This window comes from Xenopus laevis, chromosome 1L, assembly GCF_017654675.1.
Source record: "Xenopus laevis strain J_2021 chromosome 1L, Xenopus_laevis_v10.1, whole genome shotgun sequence".
NCBI lineage: Eukaryota > Metazoa > Chordata > Amphibia > Anura > Pipidae > Xenopus > Xenopus laevis.
The window spans coordinates 47767534-47788902 of record NC_054371.1 but is presented as its reverse complement, the minus strand read 5'-3'; the positions used below and the strand labels follow the sequence as shown (position 1 = coordinate 47788902).

General features: G+C 39.4%; 1 protein-coding gene across 1 annotated transcript in view; it reads left to right on the top strand.

The window, feature by feature from the left end:
* wwc2.L (WW and C2 domain containing 2 L homeolog) overlaps window positions 1-21369 on the top strand; it is a 102429-nt gene that overhangs the window by 48590 nt on the left and 32470 nt on the right. The window contains exons 3-10 of the mRNA XM_041589108.1: window positions 1464-1667; window positions 2764-2840; window positions 4521-4600; window positions 8884-9013; window positions 9138-9284; window positions 14136-14209; window positions 16328-16570; window positions 19115-19204. Coding sequence (XP_041445042.1) covers window positions 1464-1667; window positions 2764-2840; window positions 4521-4600; window positions 8884-9013; window positions 9138-9284; window positions 14136-14209; window positions 16328-16570; window positions 19115-19204 — 1045 coding nt within the window. The remainder of the gene's footprint in view (window positions 1-1463; window positions 1668-2763; window positions 2841-4520; window positions 4601-8883; window positions 9014-9137; window positions 9285-14135; window positions 14210-16327; window positions 16571-19114; window positions 19205-21369) is intronic.

Sequence of the window (21369 nt, the reverse complement as noted above, 5' to 3'; positions counted from 1 at the left end):
GTTTTTCTCTGTAATAATAAAATGGTACCTTGTATTCGAACCCAACTAAAACATAATGTATCCTTATTGGAGGCAAACCAATCCTATTGGGGTTTTTTTTTTAGTAGGCTTGGTATGGAGAACCAAATTACAGAAAACCCCCTTATCTGGAAAACCCCAGGTCCCAGGCATTCTGTACAACTGGTCCCAAACCTGTAAATGTTTCTTAGAAACCAATGTACGATAGCACTTTCCTCTTTTCTCTAGGTGATTGGTAGTGCCTGTTTGCTTTAGCTCACTAAATTCCATAAGTAGGAATGTGAATGTTTCAGTCTAGAAATATGTGAAATATTATAGTCTCATGAGCATGTAGGAAAGAACTTCAAGTACACACTGGAAAAATAAATCCATAATGCAAGCAACCATATACATTTCATGGTTCTTTCTGAAGCCCTGAACCTGCGCCAATGTTGCATAGGGTCAAGAACTGTCTGCCAACAGGGCTTACAATCTCACTGACTACCACGTTCAGCCAATCATATTCCAGTACAATGTTTTGTATAAAATTAATACTATGGGGCAGATGTATTAATGGTCAAAACTGTCAAATTCTAATTATGAATTATCTAAACCCGATTCGAGATTTAATTTGAATTTCGAGATTTATCACACTCTGGCCCTTTTAGAACTCAAATTCGACTATACACCACCTAAAACCTGCCAAGTTTATGTATAAGTCAATGAGAGATGTCCAGGGACCAATTTGGACATGTTAGTAGCCTTCCTGACATTCGAGGTTTTTTTCTTTCGGGGGAAAAAACTCAAATCGAGTTTGGTTTTAGTTAGTTTTCAAGTCGGTAAAATTTGTGCGCGTTTAAGATATATATTTTTTTTAATTAAATAACCCCCAATAGAATTTAGAGTAGATTCAAATTTAATACAGTTTAAAAAAACTCACATAAATTCGAAATTCAACCTTTAATAAATGTGCCTTCCCGTGTAGCAACTACTTTACAATTTTAATATAGAGTACTGAGACCATTAATGTGACGCACCCTTCTATTCTCTCCCTTTACAGGAAAGGAACAAACAGGTGATTTGGCATAATATTAACCATATGGGAAACAAAATACAATAGAACCACCATTTTACGTTTTTCAGGAGACTAGAAAAAAATGGTTTAAAATCCAGGGAAATGTATTATGCATAATATATAGGTGGGACCACAAAACAACAATGTAAAATGAGGGGAAACTTAAAATCAGGGGATGTAAAATGGGGGTACTACTGTAGCTATAAAATTGTCAAACTTGCACATGTGACCCAGAAACTGCAAAGTCTCCTTCAGCCGTTGTATTGTAATTTTGTCTTTTTCTTTTAGATTTTTGTTTCTGTTTGTTTTCTGTGCGTGTTAATTGTTTTATCTTTTTGAAAACAATAAAAATTCACCTTAAAAAAAACAATACTATGTGTGCCTGTTACAGAAACCACACAGATAGAAGATCCACGGAAGTTATGGAGGAGCGAGCAAGAACGGATGCTGAAGGATTACCTCATGGTGGCTCAGGATGCTCTAAGCACACAGAAGGAACTCTACCACATCAAAGAGCAAAGGCTGGCACTTGCCCTGGATGAGTATGTGCGCCTCAATGATGCCTATAAAGAGAAATCCAGTTCACGCACAAGCTGTAAGTAATGGTTCAGTGTGACTTCAAACCTGTCATCATCATTCATTCTGCATTCTTCTTGTTGCTTGTTTTTTTAAAGGGCCACTAAACCTAAAAGGAAAGTTGATATTTCAAGGGGAAGTAAAGGGAAAAAAAATAAAATCCCATTTTTACTTTCTTTAATATAAAAAAAAGAAACCTATCTCCAATATACTTTAATAAAAAAATGTCTACCATTTTTATAAGAAACCTGACTGTATGTGGTGAAATGCCCACTCATTTTACTTGCTTACTGCTGCGGCCCCTAGCTGCTCTGCAGGGAAACAATCATACTTTCAAACAGCGGCTTTGTTTGTTTTCCTGTAGGGCAGCCGGCGACCTTGTAGAGATTCGTATCTGCAGCTGTCAGACCAAGTAAATGAAGGCGGAATCTCACTGCATACAATCACGGTTTTTATAAAAACGTACAGATATTGTTTGACTTGTGCTATGACGATCCCTAAGAGCATCCCAACAGAAGCCCAGACTGTACTGAGCATGGTCTTGGTCTTGCAAAGATGGTTTAACAAAGTTACAAGATGATGACCCCCTGCGGCTAACATTGAAAGCATAATAAATCATTTGTTTTATTAGGCTTCTGGTGCAGTAAGTTTATGTTTAGTATACAAAATACAGCATTTCTAGCATTATTTTACTTTAGACTTTAGTTCCCCTTTAAATGTTTTTCATTTTTAAACAAAGAAAGATTGCGTATTGTGTATATATCATTGTCGTGCTGGATCGAGAGAGAGAGAGAGAGAGAGAGAGAGAACACTAACTTTGGGTCCCCAGATGTTGCTATTCTTCAGCATATAACAAATGTAAAGTATTCTGGGAGTTGTAGTCCACTAGCAGTGGGGGCAGCAGATTATAGGCCTGCAGAGAATCTGTGTTGTGTGGCCCTAGCCTTACTGATCGCTGGATTATTGCATCCTTTGGGTAATCTGAAGATAGAATTTTCTGTATTTCCTCATTGATGTTAATGAGGTTCGGAATGCTCTGCCATGTGATGTTGTGATTCCTAGGTGTGTATATGTACATACAAATATATATATATTTATAAACTTTTCTTTTTTAGTGTTCTCAGGCTCTTCCTCAAGTACAAAATATGACCCTGACATCCTTAAGGCAGAAATATCCACCACAAAAGTGAGGGTAAGGCTTCTCATATTTAATAATAATACTGTTGCGCAACTTTTTACGTGAACATAATATGCAATTTTTAGGGAAGCACTCATAATATCACTCATACTAGCTCACAGGGATCTTTAGTTCATATTTGGTAACTTTCTATCACTGTTATATAGCAACCTGCTAAATGAACTTCATTTACCCTACTCTCATGAAAAACAAAACAAAAAAAACCTGTTAAAGTGAGCTTCTTTGGAAAAATACAAAACATTTTATAGTATCTCATATTGGTTGTAATAAACATTGTACTGAAGAATGTTTACCAGTTTTTTACCAGTTAATGCACCTTTATCACAAACTCCTCCTTGTTTGATGTGAATGAGACTCCTAAAACATTCATGTGTGGTACGCTATACGTAGAGAATTCATCTGTGCTCTGTGGGGAAGAGAGGCAATAATTTATTTGCACCCACAGTGACTCCAGATTCATTGTAAACATCTTGCTCCAAGACTTGGCTGAATGCACGTCCAGTAGAAGCCCTATTTGCTAAGTTAACGTAAAACATATTGGTGTACAGGTATGCGACTTCTGTTATCCAGAATGCTTGGAACCTGGGGTATTCCATATAATTTGGATCTCCATACTTTAAAGCTGGCCATACACAGAGTTGTTGCCAAATGAGCGGGGATCTCTCCCCCATTGAGGTGGGCAATATCGGGCTGATTCGATCGTGGGCCCTAGGGCCCAATGATCGGATCATACTGCTGCCAATGCAGGCGGATCGCAGGACTGCATCTACGAACAGATGCGGCCGCGTTCCGACTGGATTTTTAACACTGCCCAATCGGCTTTCCACCAGATATTGATCGTGGAAGCCCGTCGGTGGGGCCCACGCACAGGCCGATAAGCAGCTATTATCGGCCCCTATGGGCATCTTAAGTCTGATAAATGTACACATTAAATAAACCCAGTAGGATTGTTTTGCCTTCGATAAGAATTAATTATATCTTAGTTGGGAATCAAGTACAAGGTACTATTTTATCACTATAGAAAAAGGGAAATATTTTGAAAAAAAATCGAATTATTTGCTTAAAATTGAGTCTAAGGGAGATGGCTTTCCCGTAATTCAGAGCGTTCTTGATCACAGGTTTCTGGATACCTGATCTCATACTTGTATTTCGCCATAATAGTTTTCTCCTTTAAACTATCTTTTATATATCATATCAATTCACTTAGGTTAGTGGCATTCCAGGTAGTTTGTTCTCCTGCGTTTGTAGCCTGGTCCTCTCCATGTTATCAGTGCTCTGAAAGACACAGTATCTGGCCCCCTGAGCACATGGAGCCGACTTCCAATTAATACTTTGCTTCCCCAATATTTTACAGATAATAACATATGGGTTTGCATGTGATCCCATGTCAGTCACAAAGTGAGGAGAGAGACTCCTCCTTCCACCAGGTAGCTGTTCCACCGAATTGCTAGGCATCAGATCTGTGAAATGTTTTCATCCCCTCTGTTATTTGGCTGGCTTGATTGTCTGGTTCTATAAGGCCTGTCTATTAACATTATTTGTTTCTAAGGAACCAGACATGCCCACAGGCTGGTTTAGGTCCTACCTGACTCCACTGCTGCTGCTGCAGTATATTCTAAATATTAAACTGTCTCTACCCAAAGATCATACAACCTGTGTTTGTTTTGGCACTAGGTTAAAAAGCTGAAGAGGGAACTGTCGCAAATGAAACAAGAACTACTTTACAAGGAGCAAGGGTTTGAAACGTTGCAGCGGTGAGTTTAAAGGAGATCTTTGTTCTGTCAGCACCTCGTTGAACATCTTGGCACAGCACCCCCTTTTATTAACCGTAACCTTATTACTTAAGGACACGTAGGAAAATAAAGAGTGTTTTCCTTCAAAAGTCATGAGATTCTGCCATGTTTCTAGCCTTGAAATGATAATCCCCTGCTTGTGACATGACACTTTTTTTTATGCCGTAACAAATTGTGGTGTTGTGAGCTGAAAGAAGGTTAAAACTCGCTAAGTTCCGATAATAAAACACAAATTAGTTCAACTCCCAAAGACTAATCCCCCACATATCTGCTGACATTATGACATTCACAGTCATTTGAAGGAAAAGTTAAAGACGTGGCTGTATATATTTTTTTAACGACTTGCTGTTAAAATGAATGTTTATTCTGAAATATGAATGTCATGAGAAGTCGCACTTTCTTCAGAATTTATACAGGAAACCAGAAATTATAGTTCTGCAATTGCTCTGTAAAGCAGTTATTTTGTTGCCTTCTTCTTTTTTGTTTGTGGGATCTAGGCTGTGGCCCTGGGCTGTGCACAAGAGAGTGCGGCGAACCTAGAGAAGGAAAAGTTTAATAGGTGGGGGTTAAGAAGATAGTTTAGAAGATAGTTCAGAAGAGTTCAAAGCAGCAAAAGAATTTCCCCCTGTGCATTATCTTGGGTTGGTACTATGCATAATAATTGAGATCTTGTGGTTTAGCAGCCATACCACACACAGCAGGATAACATTATTATCGAGCAAAATTATATTATTTTTACCTGGAAACTTTGGATAACATTGGACAAAAGAAAAAAAAAAAAAGCTTTATCTACAAAAACTCGAGGAGCATAATTCTTCTTTATGTGACTGCAATCATACTACCTCTCAGCCCTAATGGATGTCACATATTTTTCAGTAGACTGAGCAGAGTAGACTCCACAAAGTTCCTTATTTATTTCCTTATTTGTATGCATTAACCCTTAAAGGGCTTTGGTTTGCAGAGTCTCATGGTATGGTCTCTTATGGAAATTAGCCAGAACCACTGCCACTTAAGGTGAATAGGAGCTGGCCTGCTGCTTTCTCTGCTAAGATAACTTGCAATACCTTCTATAGATTTAAGCTAGAAAGTGTTAATCATATTTTTCTGCTGTGGTAGCTTCTTTCTGTCTCAAAAGTAAGCAGTGCGGAGAATAGTGGTCTCCTCCTGTATTTCTTTGCAGGGGACACTGACATTTGTGTTATAGTAAAAGTGTAGCTTTACTGGCACGTTAACATTTTTGCTGGCTATCATAGATTTGTCATCCTGAAATAACATCCCTTTGCTTTGACAGGTGACGTGGGGATGAAAAGTGAATTATTTGGGATTTTTTTTGGGGGGGATTTTATTGCCTGTGTGCCATAATAAGGTCAGACATGCCAGCAGGACACATTCAGTGGCCTAGATTTTGCCTCTTTGATTTCGGATCATTATAGAAAAGTTTAAGTCTACATCCTCCAGGCCCTTGCTTTATTTCAAGCTTGTGCAGATTTGCTTTCAGACAGGTCATTGAGCTTCATCTAATCTAAGCAGAAATCTCTGGCACCATTAAGAAAATGCTCTCCTTTCAAAATCGTTCACGGTTTTATGTTTTTCATTATACGAGTGCATTCTGTTGTATGGCAATGGACGCTGTTTGTGCTTGAAAGCCGATATAGGGATGCCAAGCTCTTTTATGTGAGCACAGAGTCGTGTGTTTGATATAGAAGGGGCATTTTTCACATATTTTTGTGCTGTTTGGTTTTAAAAAGTGTTGGGGGTTTTAAAGTGTTATCACTAACTTGCATTGTGGGTATTCTATTGCCTTGACTGTACTACAGATGTTATACTTGATCATTTCATGGAAATGTTGATGACTGCTCACACTCCAGTGAAATATGGCTGCAAAAAAGACCACCCTGTGTCCTCATTGGGCCAATTGTGGCCTTTTTTTTTGCAGCCATATTTCACTGGAGTGTGAAACATTTGCATGAACAGAACAACTATAAGGTAGAGGGTTTGACACATCCACTTTGGGTTTTTTTAGAACATCATTACTTGTGTTCGTGCACATCAAGGTTCTCTGAAGTGGCACATAGTGTAAATGTTTGTGTTTGCTTTGAATGAAATTCACACACACAGTAGTAGAGGCACATCTTCTTATTCTGCCGCTAAAGCAATAACACCTCATTCCAGTGGGCCAGGATTAAAGGTTAGCCAAGCACTCTGTTATTATTATATCAGTGCAACAAAGATGCATTGTTTTAAATCAGCTTGCTTGCAAGCAATTTTGATAGGAATCCAAAGCATGTTCGAGAGACTGTCAACAACATACCATATGGGAACAATGGGCAGTTGTTAAAGAAAGTCAGGCGGCCACACTGAAGCAGACATCATACCATGGACTTCAAACAGGCGGACTGACGGAGACTAGGGCCAGTATTCATGGTGCTTCTGCTAGAGTTAAAAGCCTCTCTGTGCTTGGCACTCTTTGAGATCCCCCCAAATTAACCAGTGAGAAGAAGGGCTGGAAATCATATTCAGGAATCAGGAACATAAAGAGGTCTTAAAAGAGCAGCAATGCTAATATTATTTAGGGTGCTGGATTATGGCCCCAACGGTGCTCACTGGAACATTCAGAAGCTTCGAAATATGTCTGTAACCAACGCCATCAGTATATTTTGCAACAATAAGGTTGTGAAGGTCTTGAGAGAGCTCTTTGCTTTAACCCATCATGAGATAATTCTTTTGTGATACCTTAGGGCTCTTACAGACGAGCGTTTGAAGCTGCACTCTGTTTTTATGCGTTCAGCCACAGGGGAGTGCAGGAGTAGATGCGTTCAGTTTTTTCAAATGGGGGTGTACTCACCGGCGCATGTAGGCACCGAACGCAGGAAAAATGCAGTATGTTGCGTCTCACCCTGCGTTTGGTGCCTACATGCGCCTGTGTGAGTACAGCCCCATTGAAAAAAAACTGAATGCGTCTACTCCAGCGCTCCCTTGCGGCTGAACGCATAAAAACGGAACTGAGGGGAGCGCAGCTTCAACGCTTGTCTGTAAGAGCCCTTAGTAATGAGAAACCTTTTTTTATAGGCCATCAATTAAGACTAAACAGCTGATATTAATTTGCACTGATAGGGGGGCAGCATTGCTTTCAAAATGCTAACAGATTTCAGCAGGTTTCTTGGCTTTCTATGCATTTTTGCTCCTCCTTTTCTTCATGTGTTCAATAATTATTCCCTGCATCATTCCAGTTTATTACACATAACTTCATTTATGGACTTGTTGTGATATCTTTATATGTGTGTATTACTTGGGTTGTTAGTGAATTCTGGTGTAAATTTCATGTCAGTAGCCCCATTAGAAATATATTAACTGAGGGAAACGTTTTGTTCAATATTTATTTTCTCTGCTGTATGAAGGCTCCATAACTCGAATTGGTGGATTTGGCCCAAAGTGGGAATTGGCTAGGGGCAAGGCGTGGTGACGGCTGTATCATCTCCATGTCCAAATTCCTGGTGGATTAGCTTTTGATATCCCTGATGCACTAACTGATGAACGATAAAAGGCTATACAAATGTAGAGGGTCATGATATTTCATTATGGCTCAATGCAGTGCAACATATGGTACATTAACACTCCATTTAATACAGGTGAAAAAAGGGTGTCATTGCACCATTTTAGGCCAAATGCACCACTACGGTTGCTCAGCCTGTGTGTTGCATGGTCATCACAAATGACTGACTTCTTGGAAAGGCTCTTTATAACCTATTGTGATTGACAGTGAAAACTAACCTCATGATTTTACTAAAGCAAAATAGGTTGTAATTTGCTCTCACAGTATCCCCTATTTCTTATATTTCTGCTGATTTGCTGTTTTGTTGGGGGAAATAAAGGTACAAACACATTTTTAGAGGGGTGTTTCAATTATTCTTATTCAGTGTCCCTTTGGAGTGTTATGCAGTCAATACACCTCTATTCTGCACAAGTGCTGGGTTTGTTTTGTAGCTTTATTCATGTTGGGCAGAGAAGCTTGGCCATTTTTTTTACTTTAATCCACACCTTCCCTTTGGCACAATGCAGTCAAGTATCAATCAAGCAGTTTTACTGACTTCCCCACCTCATCCAGACTTTAAAAAGGTTAGATCTGAACCTGTATAGGCCATTGTATGCTATTTGTGTAGCTGAATATGACATTTAAGCTTAAAACAACCTAGTCATTCATTGATGTTTTTTGTGTCTAAATCTTGATTTATTTTTTTTTGTAGCATTGACCAAAAAATGTCAGGTGGCCAGAGTGGCTATGAGCTAAGCGAGGCAAAGGACATCTTATCAGAACTGAAATCCATAAGAAAAGCCATCAGCACTGGGGAAAAGGAAAAACAAGACTTAATGCAGGTATATATCCCCTACCCTAAACTCCCCAAAGTAACTCTCTAGTATGAGTTCTTCCTGAAGAATATTTGCAACAACTGCATTCTGGATAATTTCTTTTTTTTTCTTTTCTTTTTTTTTTGTCCAGAGCCTTGTTAAACTCAAGGAGCGTTTCCATCTTGAGGAAACCAGGGGCAGGTCCGAACCAGACTTGAGGTCCAATCTCACAAACTCGCATTTGTCTCTGTCAAGACAAACTCTGGATGCAGGATCTCAAACAGATATTTCGGGTGATGTAAGTTTAGCTACTGTGCTTTCATGATATGCTTGCTATAATCTTTGTAAAGTAAAATTATTTTCCTCTGTATAATTCCCTATACCACAGGTTTAGAAGCCCTTTGTGCAATGCAACATTAAAAATAATTTTATTAAAAAAAAGTATTTATATGTAACACACAAAATGAAGAGGTGCTTGAAAACAAAATGTGCTAAGTTTAGTAAATATCTGATGGTAAGTTAATGGTGCAGTTTTATTTTCAAAAGATCAATGCCCTTTTCCCCTTATATAAATGATGTACAGGTATGAGACCTGTTATCCAGAATGCTCGGGACCTGGGGTTTTCCGGATAATTAATCTATCTGTAATTTAAATAAACCCAATAGGCTCGTTCGGCTTCCAATAAGGATTGATTATATCTTTGGATCAAGTACAAGTTACTTTTTTTTATTATTAAAGAGAAAAAGGAAATCATTTTTAAAAATCTGGATTATTTGATTATAATGGAGTCTTTGGGAGATGTTCATTCCGTAATTCCGAACTTTCTGGATAACAGGTTTCCGGATAACCGACCCCATACCTGTTTTACCTCATGGACCTATTTATTTTCTCCAGATGCAAACTCAGTCTTATCCTAAAACTTGTTTGTCACCTTCTAGACTTCTATCTAGTTATACAGCAGTGCAGCCTGGAGATTTATTTACACAATATCATTCTGGACATACAAAAAGTTGATTATGCAGGAGGATTATCAGTGAATTGATAATTAATTATCTACATTGCAAGGACAAAATATGGAAGATCTTACATTTCCCTGTTTGCCCTGTTTAGCTCAACGTAACTAAAATTTCATAGGTAAAACAATGGGCAAAAAGTTTGTTCAGCACAAGCCCTATTTATTGAACTTATGGTGAACAAGGGGGTAAATTCCCAGATTTTAACCACAAAGTAAAGAGAGATTACTATTATCAACTTAGCCTACTGTTAGACTGGGAGTTTTTACCACTGATGCTATCAAGCAGTAACGGCTACACATATTCAGGGACCTATTTCTATATCTAAAGGCACCCATTGGTCTGTGTCTAAGCTGAACGCTTTAGAGGGTGGCCCATGGGTGCCTTGAGATATAAATAAATATACCGAAAAAACAAATTCCCCTTGCTCACAGTCAGACATTTGGAGTTAAATCCTGGGACAGAGCTGAAGGGGAGGAAGGTACTGCTTCCTCTGGCTATTGCTGCAAGCACAGATTTTCACGATCCAAAATTGACACCTACACAGGGACAGGCACATTCAGTAGGGGGTTGCTGCAGTCAGGGGTTTGTGTGCAGCAAATGCATGATAGCTATAAATAATAGAGCATGCCATTAGATGGTAAATATAAATAAATAAAAATGTATCTACTGCAGGGCGTAATAGCAGAACTTGCTATTGAAGTACAGTATTACCGGCACACACAGGATTTCACTTTCAGTTTTGGCGAGGCAGTCTGGAAATTATATTATTTATATAGTGCCATTGCTGGAGCAAATATCAACGGCCCAACAAATCATTGCATGCATGTGGATGTGACGTGGGACAACTTATTTCAGTGTCCCAGCCAACGTCCCATTTAATCGGCGGCCGTTAATGACAAATCTGTATCGCTGGCTGAGTATCTCCCTAGAGTAAAAAAGTTCTTTTGGGTAAATGAAGTGACCTCCTCTTCACTCTGGCGTTAAAGCTGGAAACACGCGGAGCACATTAGCTGCTTTTTAGTGAACAAAGTAAGGTGCCCCCTTGCACTGCACACCATTCTATGTTGCAGTTCATTCAATATACTGTACGTTGTATAAAAATGCTTGTTAGTTGGCTTTTCCGCCGCACAACGCTTTCTTCCTTGCTTCTGATCATATACATTGCATGGCTCTCTTATTCCCGCTTTCCTATTATTTTCATATCTCTCACTTTAGAAACCCCTTGACTGTCTTTGCCCCGCAGAATCAAATTGGTTATTTCTTTCTCCCAAGTCTCAAAAATATGTGGTGAGAATGCAAGTCATGGGCAGGTCAGGCACGCAGCTAATCTTATCTTGGAATGGATTTTTTTTCTTAAATCACCTGATACATTTTTTTTCACACTTTGTGGCAAAAGCACATTAATCACATGCAGATGATTTAATTCCCATTTTAAGAATACCTCGTTCTCCTCCTTGGCTTATGGGTTAAAGGGTTTAGATCCTGAGATGGCACAATTACTAGATCATAAACAAAAGAAGGTGCTAGTCAGATTGAAAAGCACCCATGTTTAACCAGGCACCCTACAGGTGTTTTTCTGCAATACAAGTATGGGACCCTTTATCCGGAATGCTCAGGACCTGGAGGTTTTTTGAAAACTGATCTTTGTACTTAAGTCTACTAGAAAACCATGTAAACATTAAATAAACCCAATAAGATGGTTTTGCTTCCAATAAAGATAAATTATATATTAGTTTGGGTCAAGTACAAGCTTCTGTTTTATTATTGCAGAGAAAAAGCAAATGAGTTTTGAAAATTTGGATTGCTGTATTTGGACAAAATGAAGTTCTGGATAACGGGTTTCCACATAATGGATCTTATACCTGTACAAGATTAGAATCTAAATCAGTTGCATTCATCATTACCTGCTGTTAGACGCAAAGGCGACTGTGGGAAATGATTCCCCATTTATCTAACATTTTCTAACATTAAAGTATGAAGGTGTCAGGGTTGTATGCCCAGATCATTTAGTCTCTGCCCATTTCTGTTTACATGGATCAGTAGGAACTGCCAAGATGCTTGCTAAGGTGTGAAATTCTCCATAGATAACAATCCAACAACACTGACAAGAAGAGAGTTCTGTTGGTGCCAAGGCAAGCAATATAGTGCCTAGAGGTGCACATAATATGCAAGGCGCTTGTACTTATGTATACTTATTTATATGGAAACGGATAAAAGATAAGGCAAGCAAGATATACTGAATATTTTTTCCTTTAACAAAGAAGACTAAACTTGACCAGGGCAGGGCAGGTATAGCAAACTAGTGGACAACAGTAGATGAATCTTATGAGTTTGCTGCCAGTGTAACATTAGCCCCTGTATTATTACACATAGCACACACAATGTAGTTGCACATAGTTTGGGCCCCTGCCAGGGCCACCATACCCAGCTGTCCCTATTATGACCTTGAACTTTTCTCAGTGATAAACAGAAGTGGGCAGCTTCAGAACTGACTCCTTCTCACTGTTGAAAACTCATTGCCTGAATGCATCCTCTGCACCTGTAAGAAATGGCAAGACAAATGAAGGATAGGGAGGGTTTTGACAAAGTGGAACAATGGTTTCTATAGGTAAGGCTGAATCTGCAAGCAGAATGTGGTTGTGTATTTTACACAGCAAGAAATCCCGTCTCCTTTGTGTCATAATTGTATTAAGCTAGTGGCCACTATCAGCCATGCTCCACTGCCAGTATGCAACGTATTTCTTTGTTTGGGAGAAAAAGAGCAAACTAGTAAGATTAGTTGAAAAAAAAAAAAAAAAAAGCCCAAAAAACATTAAAGCTAAATCGTCTTTCATTTTACAAAGTTACTATGTAATGTAGTTATATTATACCCAGGCGTAAACTAAATGAACAATGAGGGCACCAGGAGTTCTTTTCATCATAACTGCAGGATCCATATTTATTTCTGCACTGTCTGCACATAATATTTAATTGACTAAAAACTAATTAACCACCACCTCTATCAGCAAAAAATGCAATAAGAGGAGCAGCTATTAAAATAGATTATTCAGTGCAAAAAAGATATTGTGGCTATTAATGCAGCACGCAGAAGATGTGTTCTGCCTTAACTTGCACGCGTCTATTCTGGGTTAATATACTGAAGTGGCTTTAATGGCATTTGGGTGCAAGAGGGTATCCAGAGCACATAGGGCCCATTCTCCATCTGGAAATGTTAACCTTTGCACTCCTAGAGTTAAAACCCTTCTAGCACCCATTCTGTCCAATCTACCTAGCCAAATATGTATCTACTGTATTGGCACAGCTTCAAAGATATTGGGACTGTGACCATACTGCTGTGCTTTCAGATGCATTAATGTTTGTTCTTTATTATAGCATTGTTCATATAAGAGCAATATAGGCCTTGTAAAAGACATGCAACTTTAAGGGGAAAGTTTTCCTATGTACAGGCATCCGTTATCCGGAAACCCATTAAACTCCAAATAACTCCAAATAACTGAAAGGCTGTGTCCTATAGACTCAATTTTATCCAAATAATACGAATGTTTTAAAATGATTGCCTTTTTATCTGTAATAATAAAACCGTACCTTGTACTTGATCCCAACTAAGATATAATTAATTATTACTTATTGGGTTTGTTTAATGTTTACATGATTTTCTTGTTAAGCTGAAGGTATGAAAATCCCTTATTTGGAGATCCCACACATTCTGTATAATGGGTCCCATACCTGTATATGGAGATCCAATATGCAAAACAAAAAACCTCCTTCACTCAGAGGATTTTGTGCCTAAAGGGAATTGGAGGCATACAAATAAATCAATTACGGTTTGCGTCCATTATGTACAAATTGTCTATAGGTAACAATAGCAGAGCTATGAAGGGGGTAACAGAAATATATAAGTGCCCCCCCTTTTTTTTATTTATTCATTGTTTGAAATTCTATTAATACATTCATATAATCCTACTTATAAGTAAGTGCTAACATACAACCTTCATTTTCATACCAATGATTCTTGGCTATTCTTGTTTAAAATCTGACTTGCCTGGTACGCTGCATGTGATGCTGAAGGTATGCCTTATGTGATATTTTCTGCATGAAATTAGCTGCTTCTTTTTTTTTTCTTTAATTTTAGATTGGAGCGAGGAGTAGGTCAAACCTGGCAGAAAAGGTCAGATTAAGCCTGCAATATGAAGAAGCTAAAAGAAGGTAATGTGCTCCCTGTTACTCTAGTAGCTTTTCTATCAAACATGTGAACTGTTACTGACATCTAGCGGCCGCTTGCAATATAACCTTAGAGAAGTGTGATTATGGGAAAACATTGGGGAAATAAAATCTATTCTAGAATAGCATATTATAGCCTTTTTCTGGAGGTGCCGCCTTATAAAAAGCAGAACTGGTTGGCATGTCCATGTGTACGCAATGACTCAGGCAGGACAAAGTTACTGCATTTCTTTTATCAGCATATAAAAATCCACCATCCACCAACATTTGTTTCTCCTGCCCCTTGCATTGTGGAAGAATATGCATTAGTAAAAGGTATAAGTACTTTACATCAGGGATATCAAGTTTGTGGCCCACTCTGGATGACAGAAGGAGACTGCCCCATGCCAATGCACATTAGCTTCATACATAAATTACAGAGATTATAGATCATTCACATCTGTTCTTAACCAGTGGAACTTCTTAGTCTGCACCCTGTGGCCTCCCAGTTGTTGATGAACCAGTTATTATTAGGGACAGGTGTCGGGGGCTGTCCTTGCTGTGGGCCAAATATACAATAATCAAAAGGGGTGTCTGATGGAGACCTTGGTAATTACTCCAATCCGCAGAGATGGTGATGATGATATGAGGGACAACCTGGGGACCACTAAGGGAGAGTAAAAATTATTTTATATTCGCAAGCTCTGCAGTAATGTGGGGATGAGTATACCACATGCAGATTGAATTATAGATACCTGGGTCCAGACCTCATCTGTGATGGTGGGAGCTGTTGTGCAATAGTCTGGAGAGGCACAATCTGCATATTTTGGTGTTTTGGTGTTCATTAATGAAAAGCTGAGAAAAAAACCCAGTAGAATGCAGAAAGAATGAATTCAGAATTATTCTATATTTATAGTATAATTGTAGTGATGTGAGTTGTAGTTCAATAACAGCTAGAGGGCTGCAGGGTGGGCAGTGTCTCTTCTTCTAGGGATTAGGAGCGCCATTTTGTGCAGTGAGTTGGGTGCAAGGTGCAATTTTCAAAAAACATTGGTTTTTGTGTGTTCTATACACCCTGCCCACCAGAAGGATGTATTGTATGTGTTCTCTTAGTAGAGGGCTGTGAAAATCATTAAAAAAATGAAAGAGTTGAAATGAAACCTGTTAGTCTGACATGCCAATGAGACTGAATAATGGCAATAGTTCAGACATGCAGTGATATTTGCCACAGTGAAAATCAGCAGGATGTGTGCCACGGAGCAGATGTTTTAAATAATAATTATTATACTAGGCATCTGCAAGGAGTACGGTGGTAAAAGCTGAAGCGGGTTCATAATCGCAGCCATTAGACCCGTCGCTCCAGTGTCGTGCTGCTAGTATTTATTTCTGTGCTACATTGCCGATTTTAGTTTGTGGGGGTTATCCATACAAACAAACATTTCTTTTAATTGGAGCATTTCTGCTTTGTCTCTCTTAAGTATCCATTTTATGATTTGTTTTCTAAAGCTGGGATAGAAGAGCTCCAGTGTTTGGAGAGTGTGTGTGGGGGGGGTGCTGTCGTTGTAAGAGCATCACTTCATTGTTTCTGCCTGTAAACCTGATACTTAAACAATCGCACTCACGGCAGCTAATGGGGATTTTGTGCTTTCAGGTGGCTCTGCTCAACAATTCCAAATATAGCTTCTATTGATTTGATTTAACACTCAGCGCCACCTTCTCTAGCCATCTGCAAATGGATTGACATTTATGGTCAGCAACAAGTGATTTTAATTATACAGCCTATAAACTGCATGATAAACACCTTCACACACACACACAATTATTAAAGGAGAGCTGCCATGAAACCAAGGTACTTTATTGGTACTGAAATAACATGTTAAGTAAAGTGTCACAGGCTGTGGATTTTTTTTGTGTGCTCCAAGGCTTGGAAATGCAGGTCTCCTCTATGGAGGCTCAGGGCCCATGCTGTGGAACACACAAAAAAATCCATTCCACAGGTAAAAAAACAAAACAAAGATGTAAGAGCCCCAAAAGGAGTCCACTTTCCAAGATATAACATGTACATGGAGCATGTAAGTTTTTGTCAGCCTCCTGGCAACAGGTTTGACATCCCTGTCTTTCCAGCATGGCCAATCTGAAGATAGAACTTGCAAAGCTGAACAGCGAGGCCTGGCCCGGGGCTCTGGATGTAGAAAAAGAGAAGCTAATGCTGATCAACGAGAAGGAAGAACTTCTGAAAGAACTTCAGTTTGTAAGTACCCGAAGGCGCACTCAGGATGAGATGGAACATCTGGAGGCGGAAAGGAGGCGGCTGGAAGAGGAACTCCTCTCAGTGAAAAGCTCTCCTAGCAAAGCACTTGCTGAGCGGTAAGTACTTTGGATGTGGCCTTTGGCTTTCATCTACTTTTGTTGTATTGCATTTTTAAATTTAAAGGGGTGCACCTATGACAGGTATTTAAAGGGCAAGGAAAGCCATTCATACATCCCCTTCTTATGCTCCCCTCCTGTACCACACCACCTGCACTCCCCCATGCTACCTTATTTCCAACTGTAAATGCTCCTTGCCATTAGAGAGGAAGGGACTGTATATGATGAGGACCAACATGGTGCCCATGGCTGTTTTGCTCTGTTTTAATAACCGAAAGCAGCAGATGGGGCAGTATAAGCGAGAACAGGTGGTGTGGTTTAGGAAGGGAGCAGGGGGCCTCTTAAGGGGACATATGATGTAGTGATGTGCGGGACGGGCAGATACCTGCGGGTTCGGGCCAATCTCACACCCCCATTTGCGGGGGCACTTCCGGCTTCCTTTTTTTATAGACGCACGCCTGCTCGCCCTGCCGCAAGTCTATAAAAGGAACCCAGAAGTCAGGTATGGGCTGAGGGAGGGCGGGTCGTGTGTGGTTCGGATTTTACCCGACCCGCACATCACTAGAATGTATGTATAAATGCCAACAAAGAGCCCCTTGTAACCACTAAACGTGCTTGTCTATGAGTCTCTGTGGGTATTGCCTTTGCTGAATAAACAGTATGGTTGCTCTCACCCAAACACATGAAGCTGAACTATGTACCACATCTTACAAAGCTTCCCTTTTTTCTCTTTTTGTGGTGTAGGTACAAGCTGCACACAAATCAAGCAAAAAGTTAGCTACCAAGCATAGTAAATCTTTGGACATAGCACCTTGAATACCGCAAAAATACATTGCCTTGTGATTTAAAATTTTCATTTGTGCATTTTATGCCTGCGGAGCTCTTGTCACCCCCCCCCCCAATATGTTTGAAAATCATATTCTTCCATGTGATCTAGAATGAAAAATAACCACGAGTAAATATTTCTCCGGTTGGGCTTTTTATTGAGAAATATTTTAAATTCTCTGTAATTGTACTTTAAATATAGCCTTAAGAACAAAGCTGCCAAGTCTGTAAATTACTTTTACAGCTATTATTTTTATAGTGCTCTAATGATGCTCTTGTCACGACCTGCAATAGATTCTCTGTTTATTAATTCTCTTTTTTCAGAGATCTGCACGCTGTATTTTTTTGATGTTGGTCATTATGGTAACACTGATTGCTTGTGGAAATACATACATTATTTATGAGCTGCCGGTGTCTGAATAATAGCACATTACAATTTAAATTTTACATATGTATTAGTGATCTTGGGTCATTGATAGGTGAGGCACTAATTTCAATACAGCGAGGGAGGTGGGGAGTTCATTCTGAAACTCAGAGGAAGGGGTTTGGTTTTTGGTTGCGCTGTGTAGCAATACCGTTCAGGTGGGGCGTCTATTATCTGGGAGCTTGTTATCCAGAGAGCTCTTATTTAAATCAACAATTCTTCATTTTGTTCTGATTTGCTTTTTCTTTGCAGTTTACACAGTGCCTTGTATTGGATGTTAAATAGGCTAGCATAGATCAAGGCAGATTAATTGGAATTCAAATAGATTAAAGGGAATGTCAACCAATAAAATAATTATTTGCCTAATAAAAGAAAACACAATTCTAAGTAACTTTACTATCCATTCATTACAAATTTGTTATGGTTTTTAGGTTATTTGCATATATAATGCTATTGAAAGTGTTGTCCCTTTCTATTCTCTGTCCTGATGGTTTAGACCAGTGATCCCCAACCAGTAGCTCGTGAGCAACATGTTGCTCTCCAACCCCTTTGATGTTGCTCCCAGTGGCCTCAAAGCAGGTGCTTATTTTTGAATTCCAGGCTTTGAGGCAAGTTTTGGCTACATAAAAACCAGTTGTACTGCCAAACAGAACCTCAATGTAGGTTGACAATCCACATAGGGGCTTCTAAATAGCCAATCACAGCCCTTCTTTGGCACCCAAGAACATTTTTCATGCTACTGTTGCTCCCCAAATCTTTTTACTTCTGAATGTTGCTCACGGGTTCAAAAGGTTGGGGATCCCTGGTTTAGACTGTTGATACAATGTAAGACAAGGCAGCTGATTAATAGACCTGTCTTTGCTGAGGAACTTTTGGGAAGACTTTTGCAACATTGTTTAAAAAGTAACAAACAAGAGTTAAGCAAATGCTGCTTTCAATAGCAATTGTTTTTACAAATAACTTTAAAAGCACTGAACATTTTTAATAGATTTGGGCAGTTGCTTAAAATATTTTTTTCTTTTATTAGACCAATTTTTAATTTGAAATGGCTTGCCTTTTAAGGCAGGGTGCTCCAAAGTACTGAAAGATCCCCTTATTCAGTAATCCCCAGATCCCAAGCATTCGGGATAATAGATGTCTTACATAAGGAAATCCATAACAATCCTTAGATGTCTTTGGGATGCTGGGATCTGTAGTTCAGTAAGGCTAATGTCACACGGGGGCTGAAATGTCTGCTGGAATATGAAAGATCTCCTTTAGCTGACTAAGTCCTTAACAATGTTTATCTGGCTCAGGTTAAAAATCCAGGAGAAGAAGAAAGAGCTGGTAAAGAAACTGGAAGAAGTGACAAAATCTGCCACCTATTTGCATTCTCAACTGAAAAGGTAGGTCTGTGAATAGGGTTCACATTGGCAGTGCGTACCAGCCAAAGGTGGTGGGAGGCGAATGGTGTTGTCCTGGGGGTGCCATAACTGGATGGGAATGAGCAAGTGAAGAACTGCGTGTGATAAAGACTGCGGATGCCATGTATTGCTGCCCTTTGCCATGGGATAAAGCGGCACTCAGAAGTTTGGCTTTAGATTTCCTCTAGAATTGTCTTTATGTTCTGTAGAGCCATGCAAATGCATGCTAATAGAAGTAGATATTCAACGAAGAGTATTTGGGATTTTAAGGGGCAGTAGTGCAGTCCAAGGCCTTCCACTTTGTTTCTAGTAAGAATAGAGGTTTCAAATGCAACTGCTAGAGATCCAGAGCATGTTTGTTACTGCTGTCAGTATGAGGCATGGCAATCTCACTTCGTTCTGTTCATTATGCTTAAAGGAGAAGGAAAGTCGTTTACCAATTGGGGGTGCCAAATGTTAGGCACCCCCAGTGAATGTATTTACATACCTGAAACCCTGGGATGGTGCTCCAATCAGCAGAAAACTGCACCAGGCCAGGGTTATTCCAGTGAGCACCACAGAGCGCTTCTCTTCCGGCTTCTTCTTTCTTCTTGCAGATGTGCATTAGAGTTAAAAGCCGAATCTTAACAAAAAATTCGGCTTTTTCATTCTACTGCGCATGTGTCTGCCTTGGAAAGTTTGAAGGAAGAAGGAGCCGGAAGAAGAAGAAGCAGGAAGAGGCTCTATCTTGACCAGCTATACTATTCTATCCACAAGTGCTGCTTTTCAGGCTAGAACCCCTATTTGTACCTCATACAGACAGCTCTGCAGGCCAGATCTTAATGATCGTTTGCTGTTCTGCAGCTGCCTGCAAGGGGGTCCAAACAGAGGTGACTGTTTGCACTGATTTGCAATTGAGTGTTCAAATAGAGTGTTTTGCTGAAGAACGTTTTCCCTCCACAAACCTGAAACAGCATTTATAGTCTTTTCCATGTAGTTCCTACTCGTATGATTCTGTTAGCTGATTACTGACATGATCTCTGACTGACATTTGTCCCCTAAAAAAATATATCCATAAATGTATTACTAATCCTGTAGAATGAGTTATCCTTGTATTCCTAAGATCCCCTAACATGAAAATACTGAGATGTAAATTCCTTGACATATGGATAGGTATATGTTAGCCATGCTGTATACACCTACATACTTCTGTTCCAAGGAAACACAATCCTGCAGAACACAATTGTGCCTCACACAACTCCAGCCTTTCCTGCATTGTCGGCTATACAGGTAGAAAGGCCACGTGCAATTAGAGCAATGCGTAGAGAGAATGAAATCAATCTCTTTCTCTCCTTTATTAGAAGGCTGATTAAAGAAGTAGAACTGGGGGATTGCTAAAGCTCTGTACTCATATTGAACTTAGCAGTTAATAGATTATAGACTGCACCCTACTGTAATCTTTTCCTGATCAATAAACCATACATTCTGTTTGTCTTTGGTGGGAAAATGCCTGTTCTTTCAGACATGACGGATGTATGGATGCAAATGAACTTTCTCAGGGAACACTGGTACTTGTATTACTATAATGGTCTATTCTTTGGCCGTGTTTACATTTTAAAGCAAAACCACCAGATTAAGATTGTTCTTAAAAACAAACAAAAAAATGGGTTTAACAGTCGTTCATATACGAAAGGCAACAAACCATTTTGTCTTAATTAGGTTTTATGTATGTTTGTTGCTTTAGCGTTGTGCCCTGTAGGATTTGGCGTTCTTTATCTCCCTGCATTTAAATACTCACAATTCAAATTCAGGTTACTTCATATAGGGAAGGATATTACCTTATTATGTTAAAGCTCAGAGTAAAAAGGGTAGTGGACCACCTGTGAATGCCTAAGTGTGTTTTTGACGGGTGAGGGGGGCTCTGCCTGTTACCTTATCATGTGCTTCACAAGTGGCACATCCCCCTTTCGATAATTTAAGAATTACCGATAGGCAGACCGGGTTATTCAGACTGCTGCTCTTTTTTTTTTACAACACCGCGTCAACAGTCAATATACACCATGTGCCATAGGCAGTAGGGGGCAGCTGCAGCATGTGGGAATTATTAAAGGGGCAGTATACACCCCCTTGTTTTGCATGAGGCAGATACATATACTATTAGTAAAGCA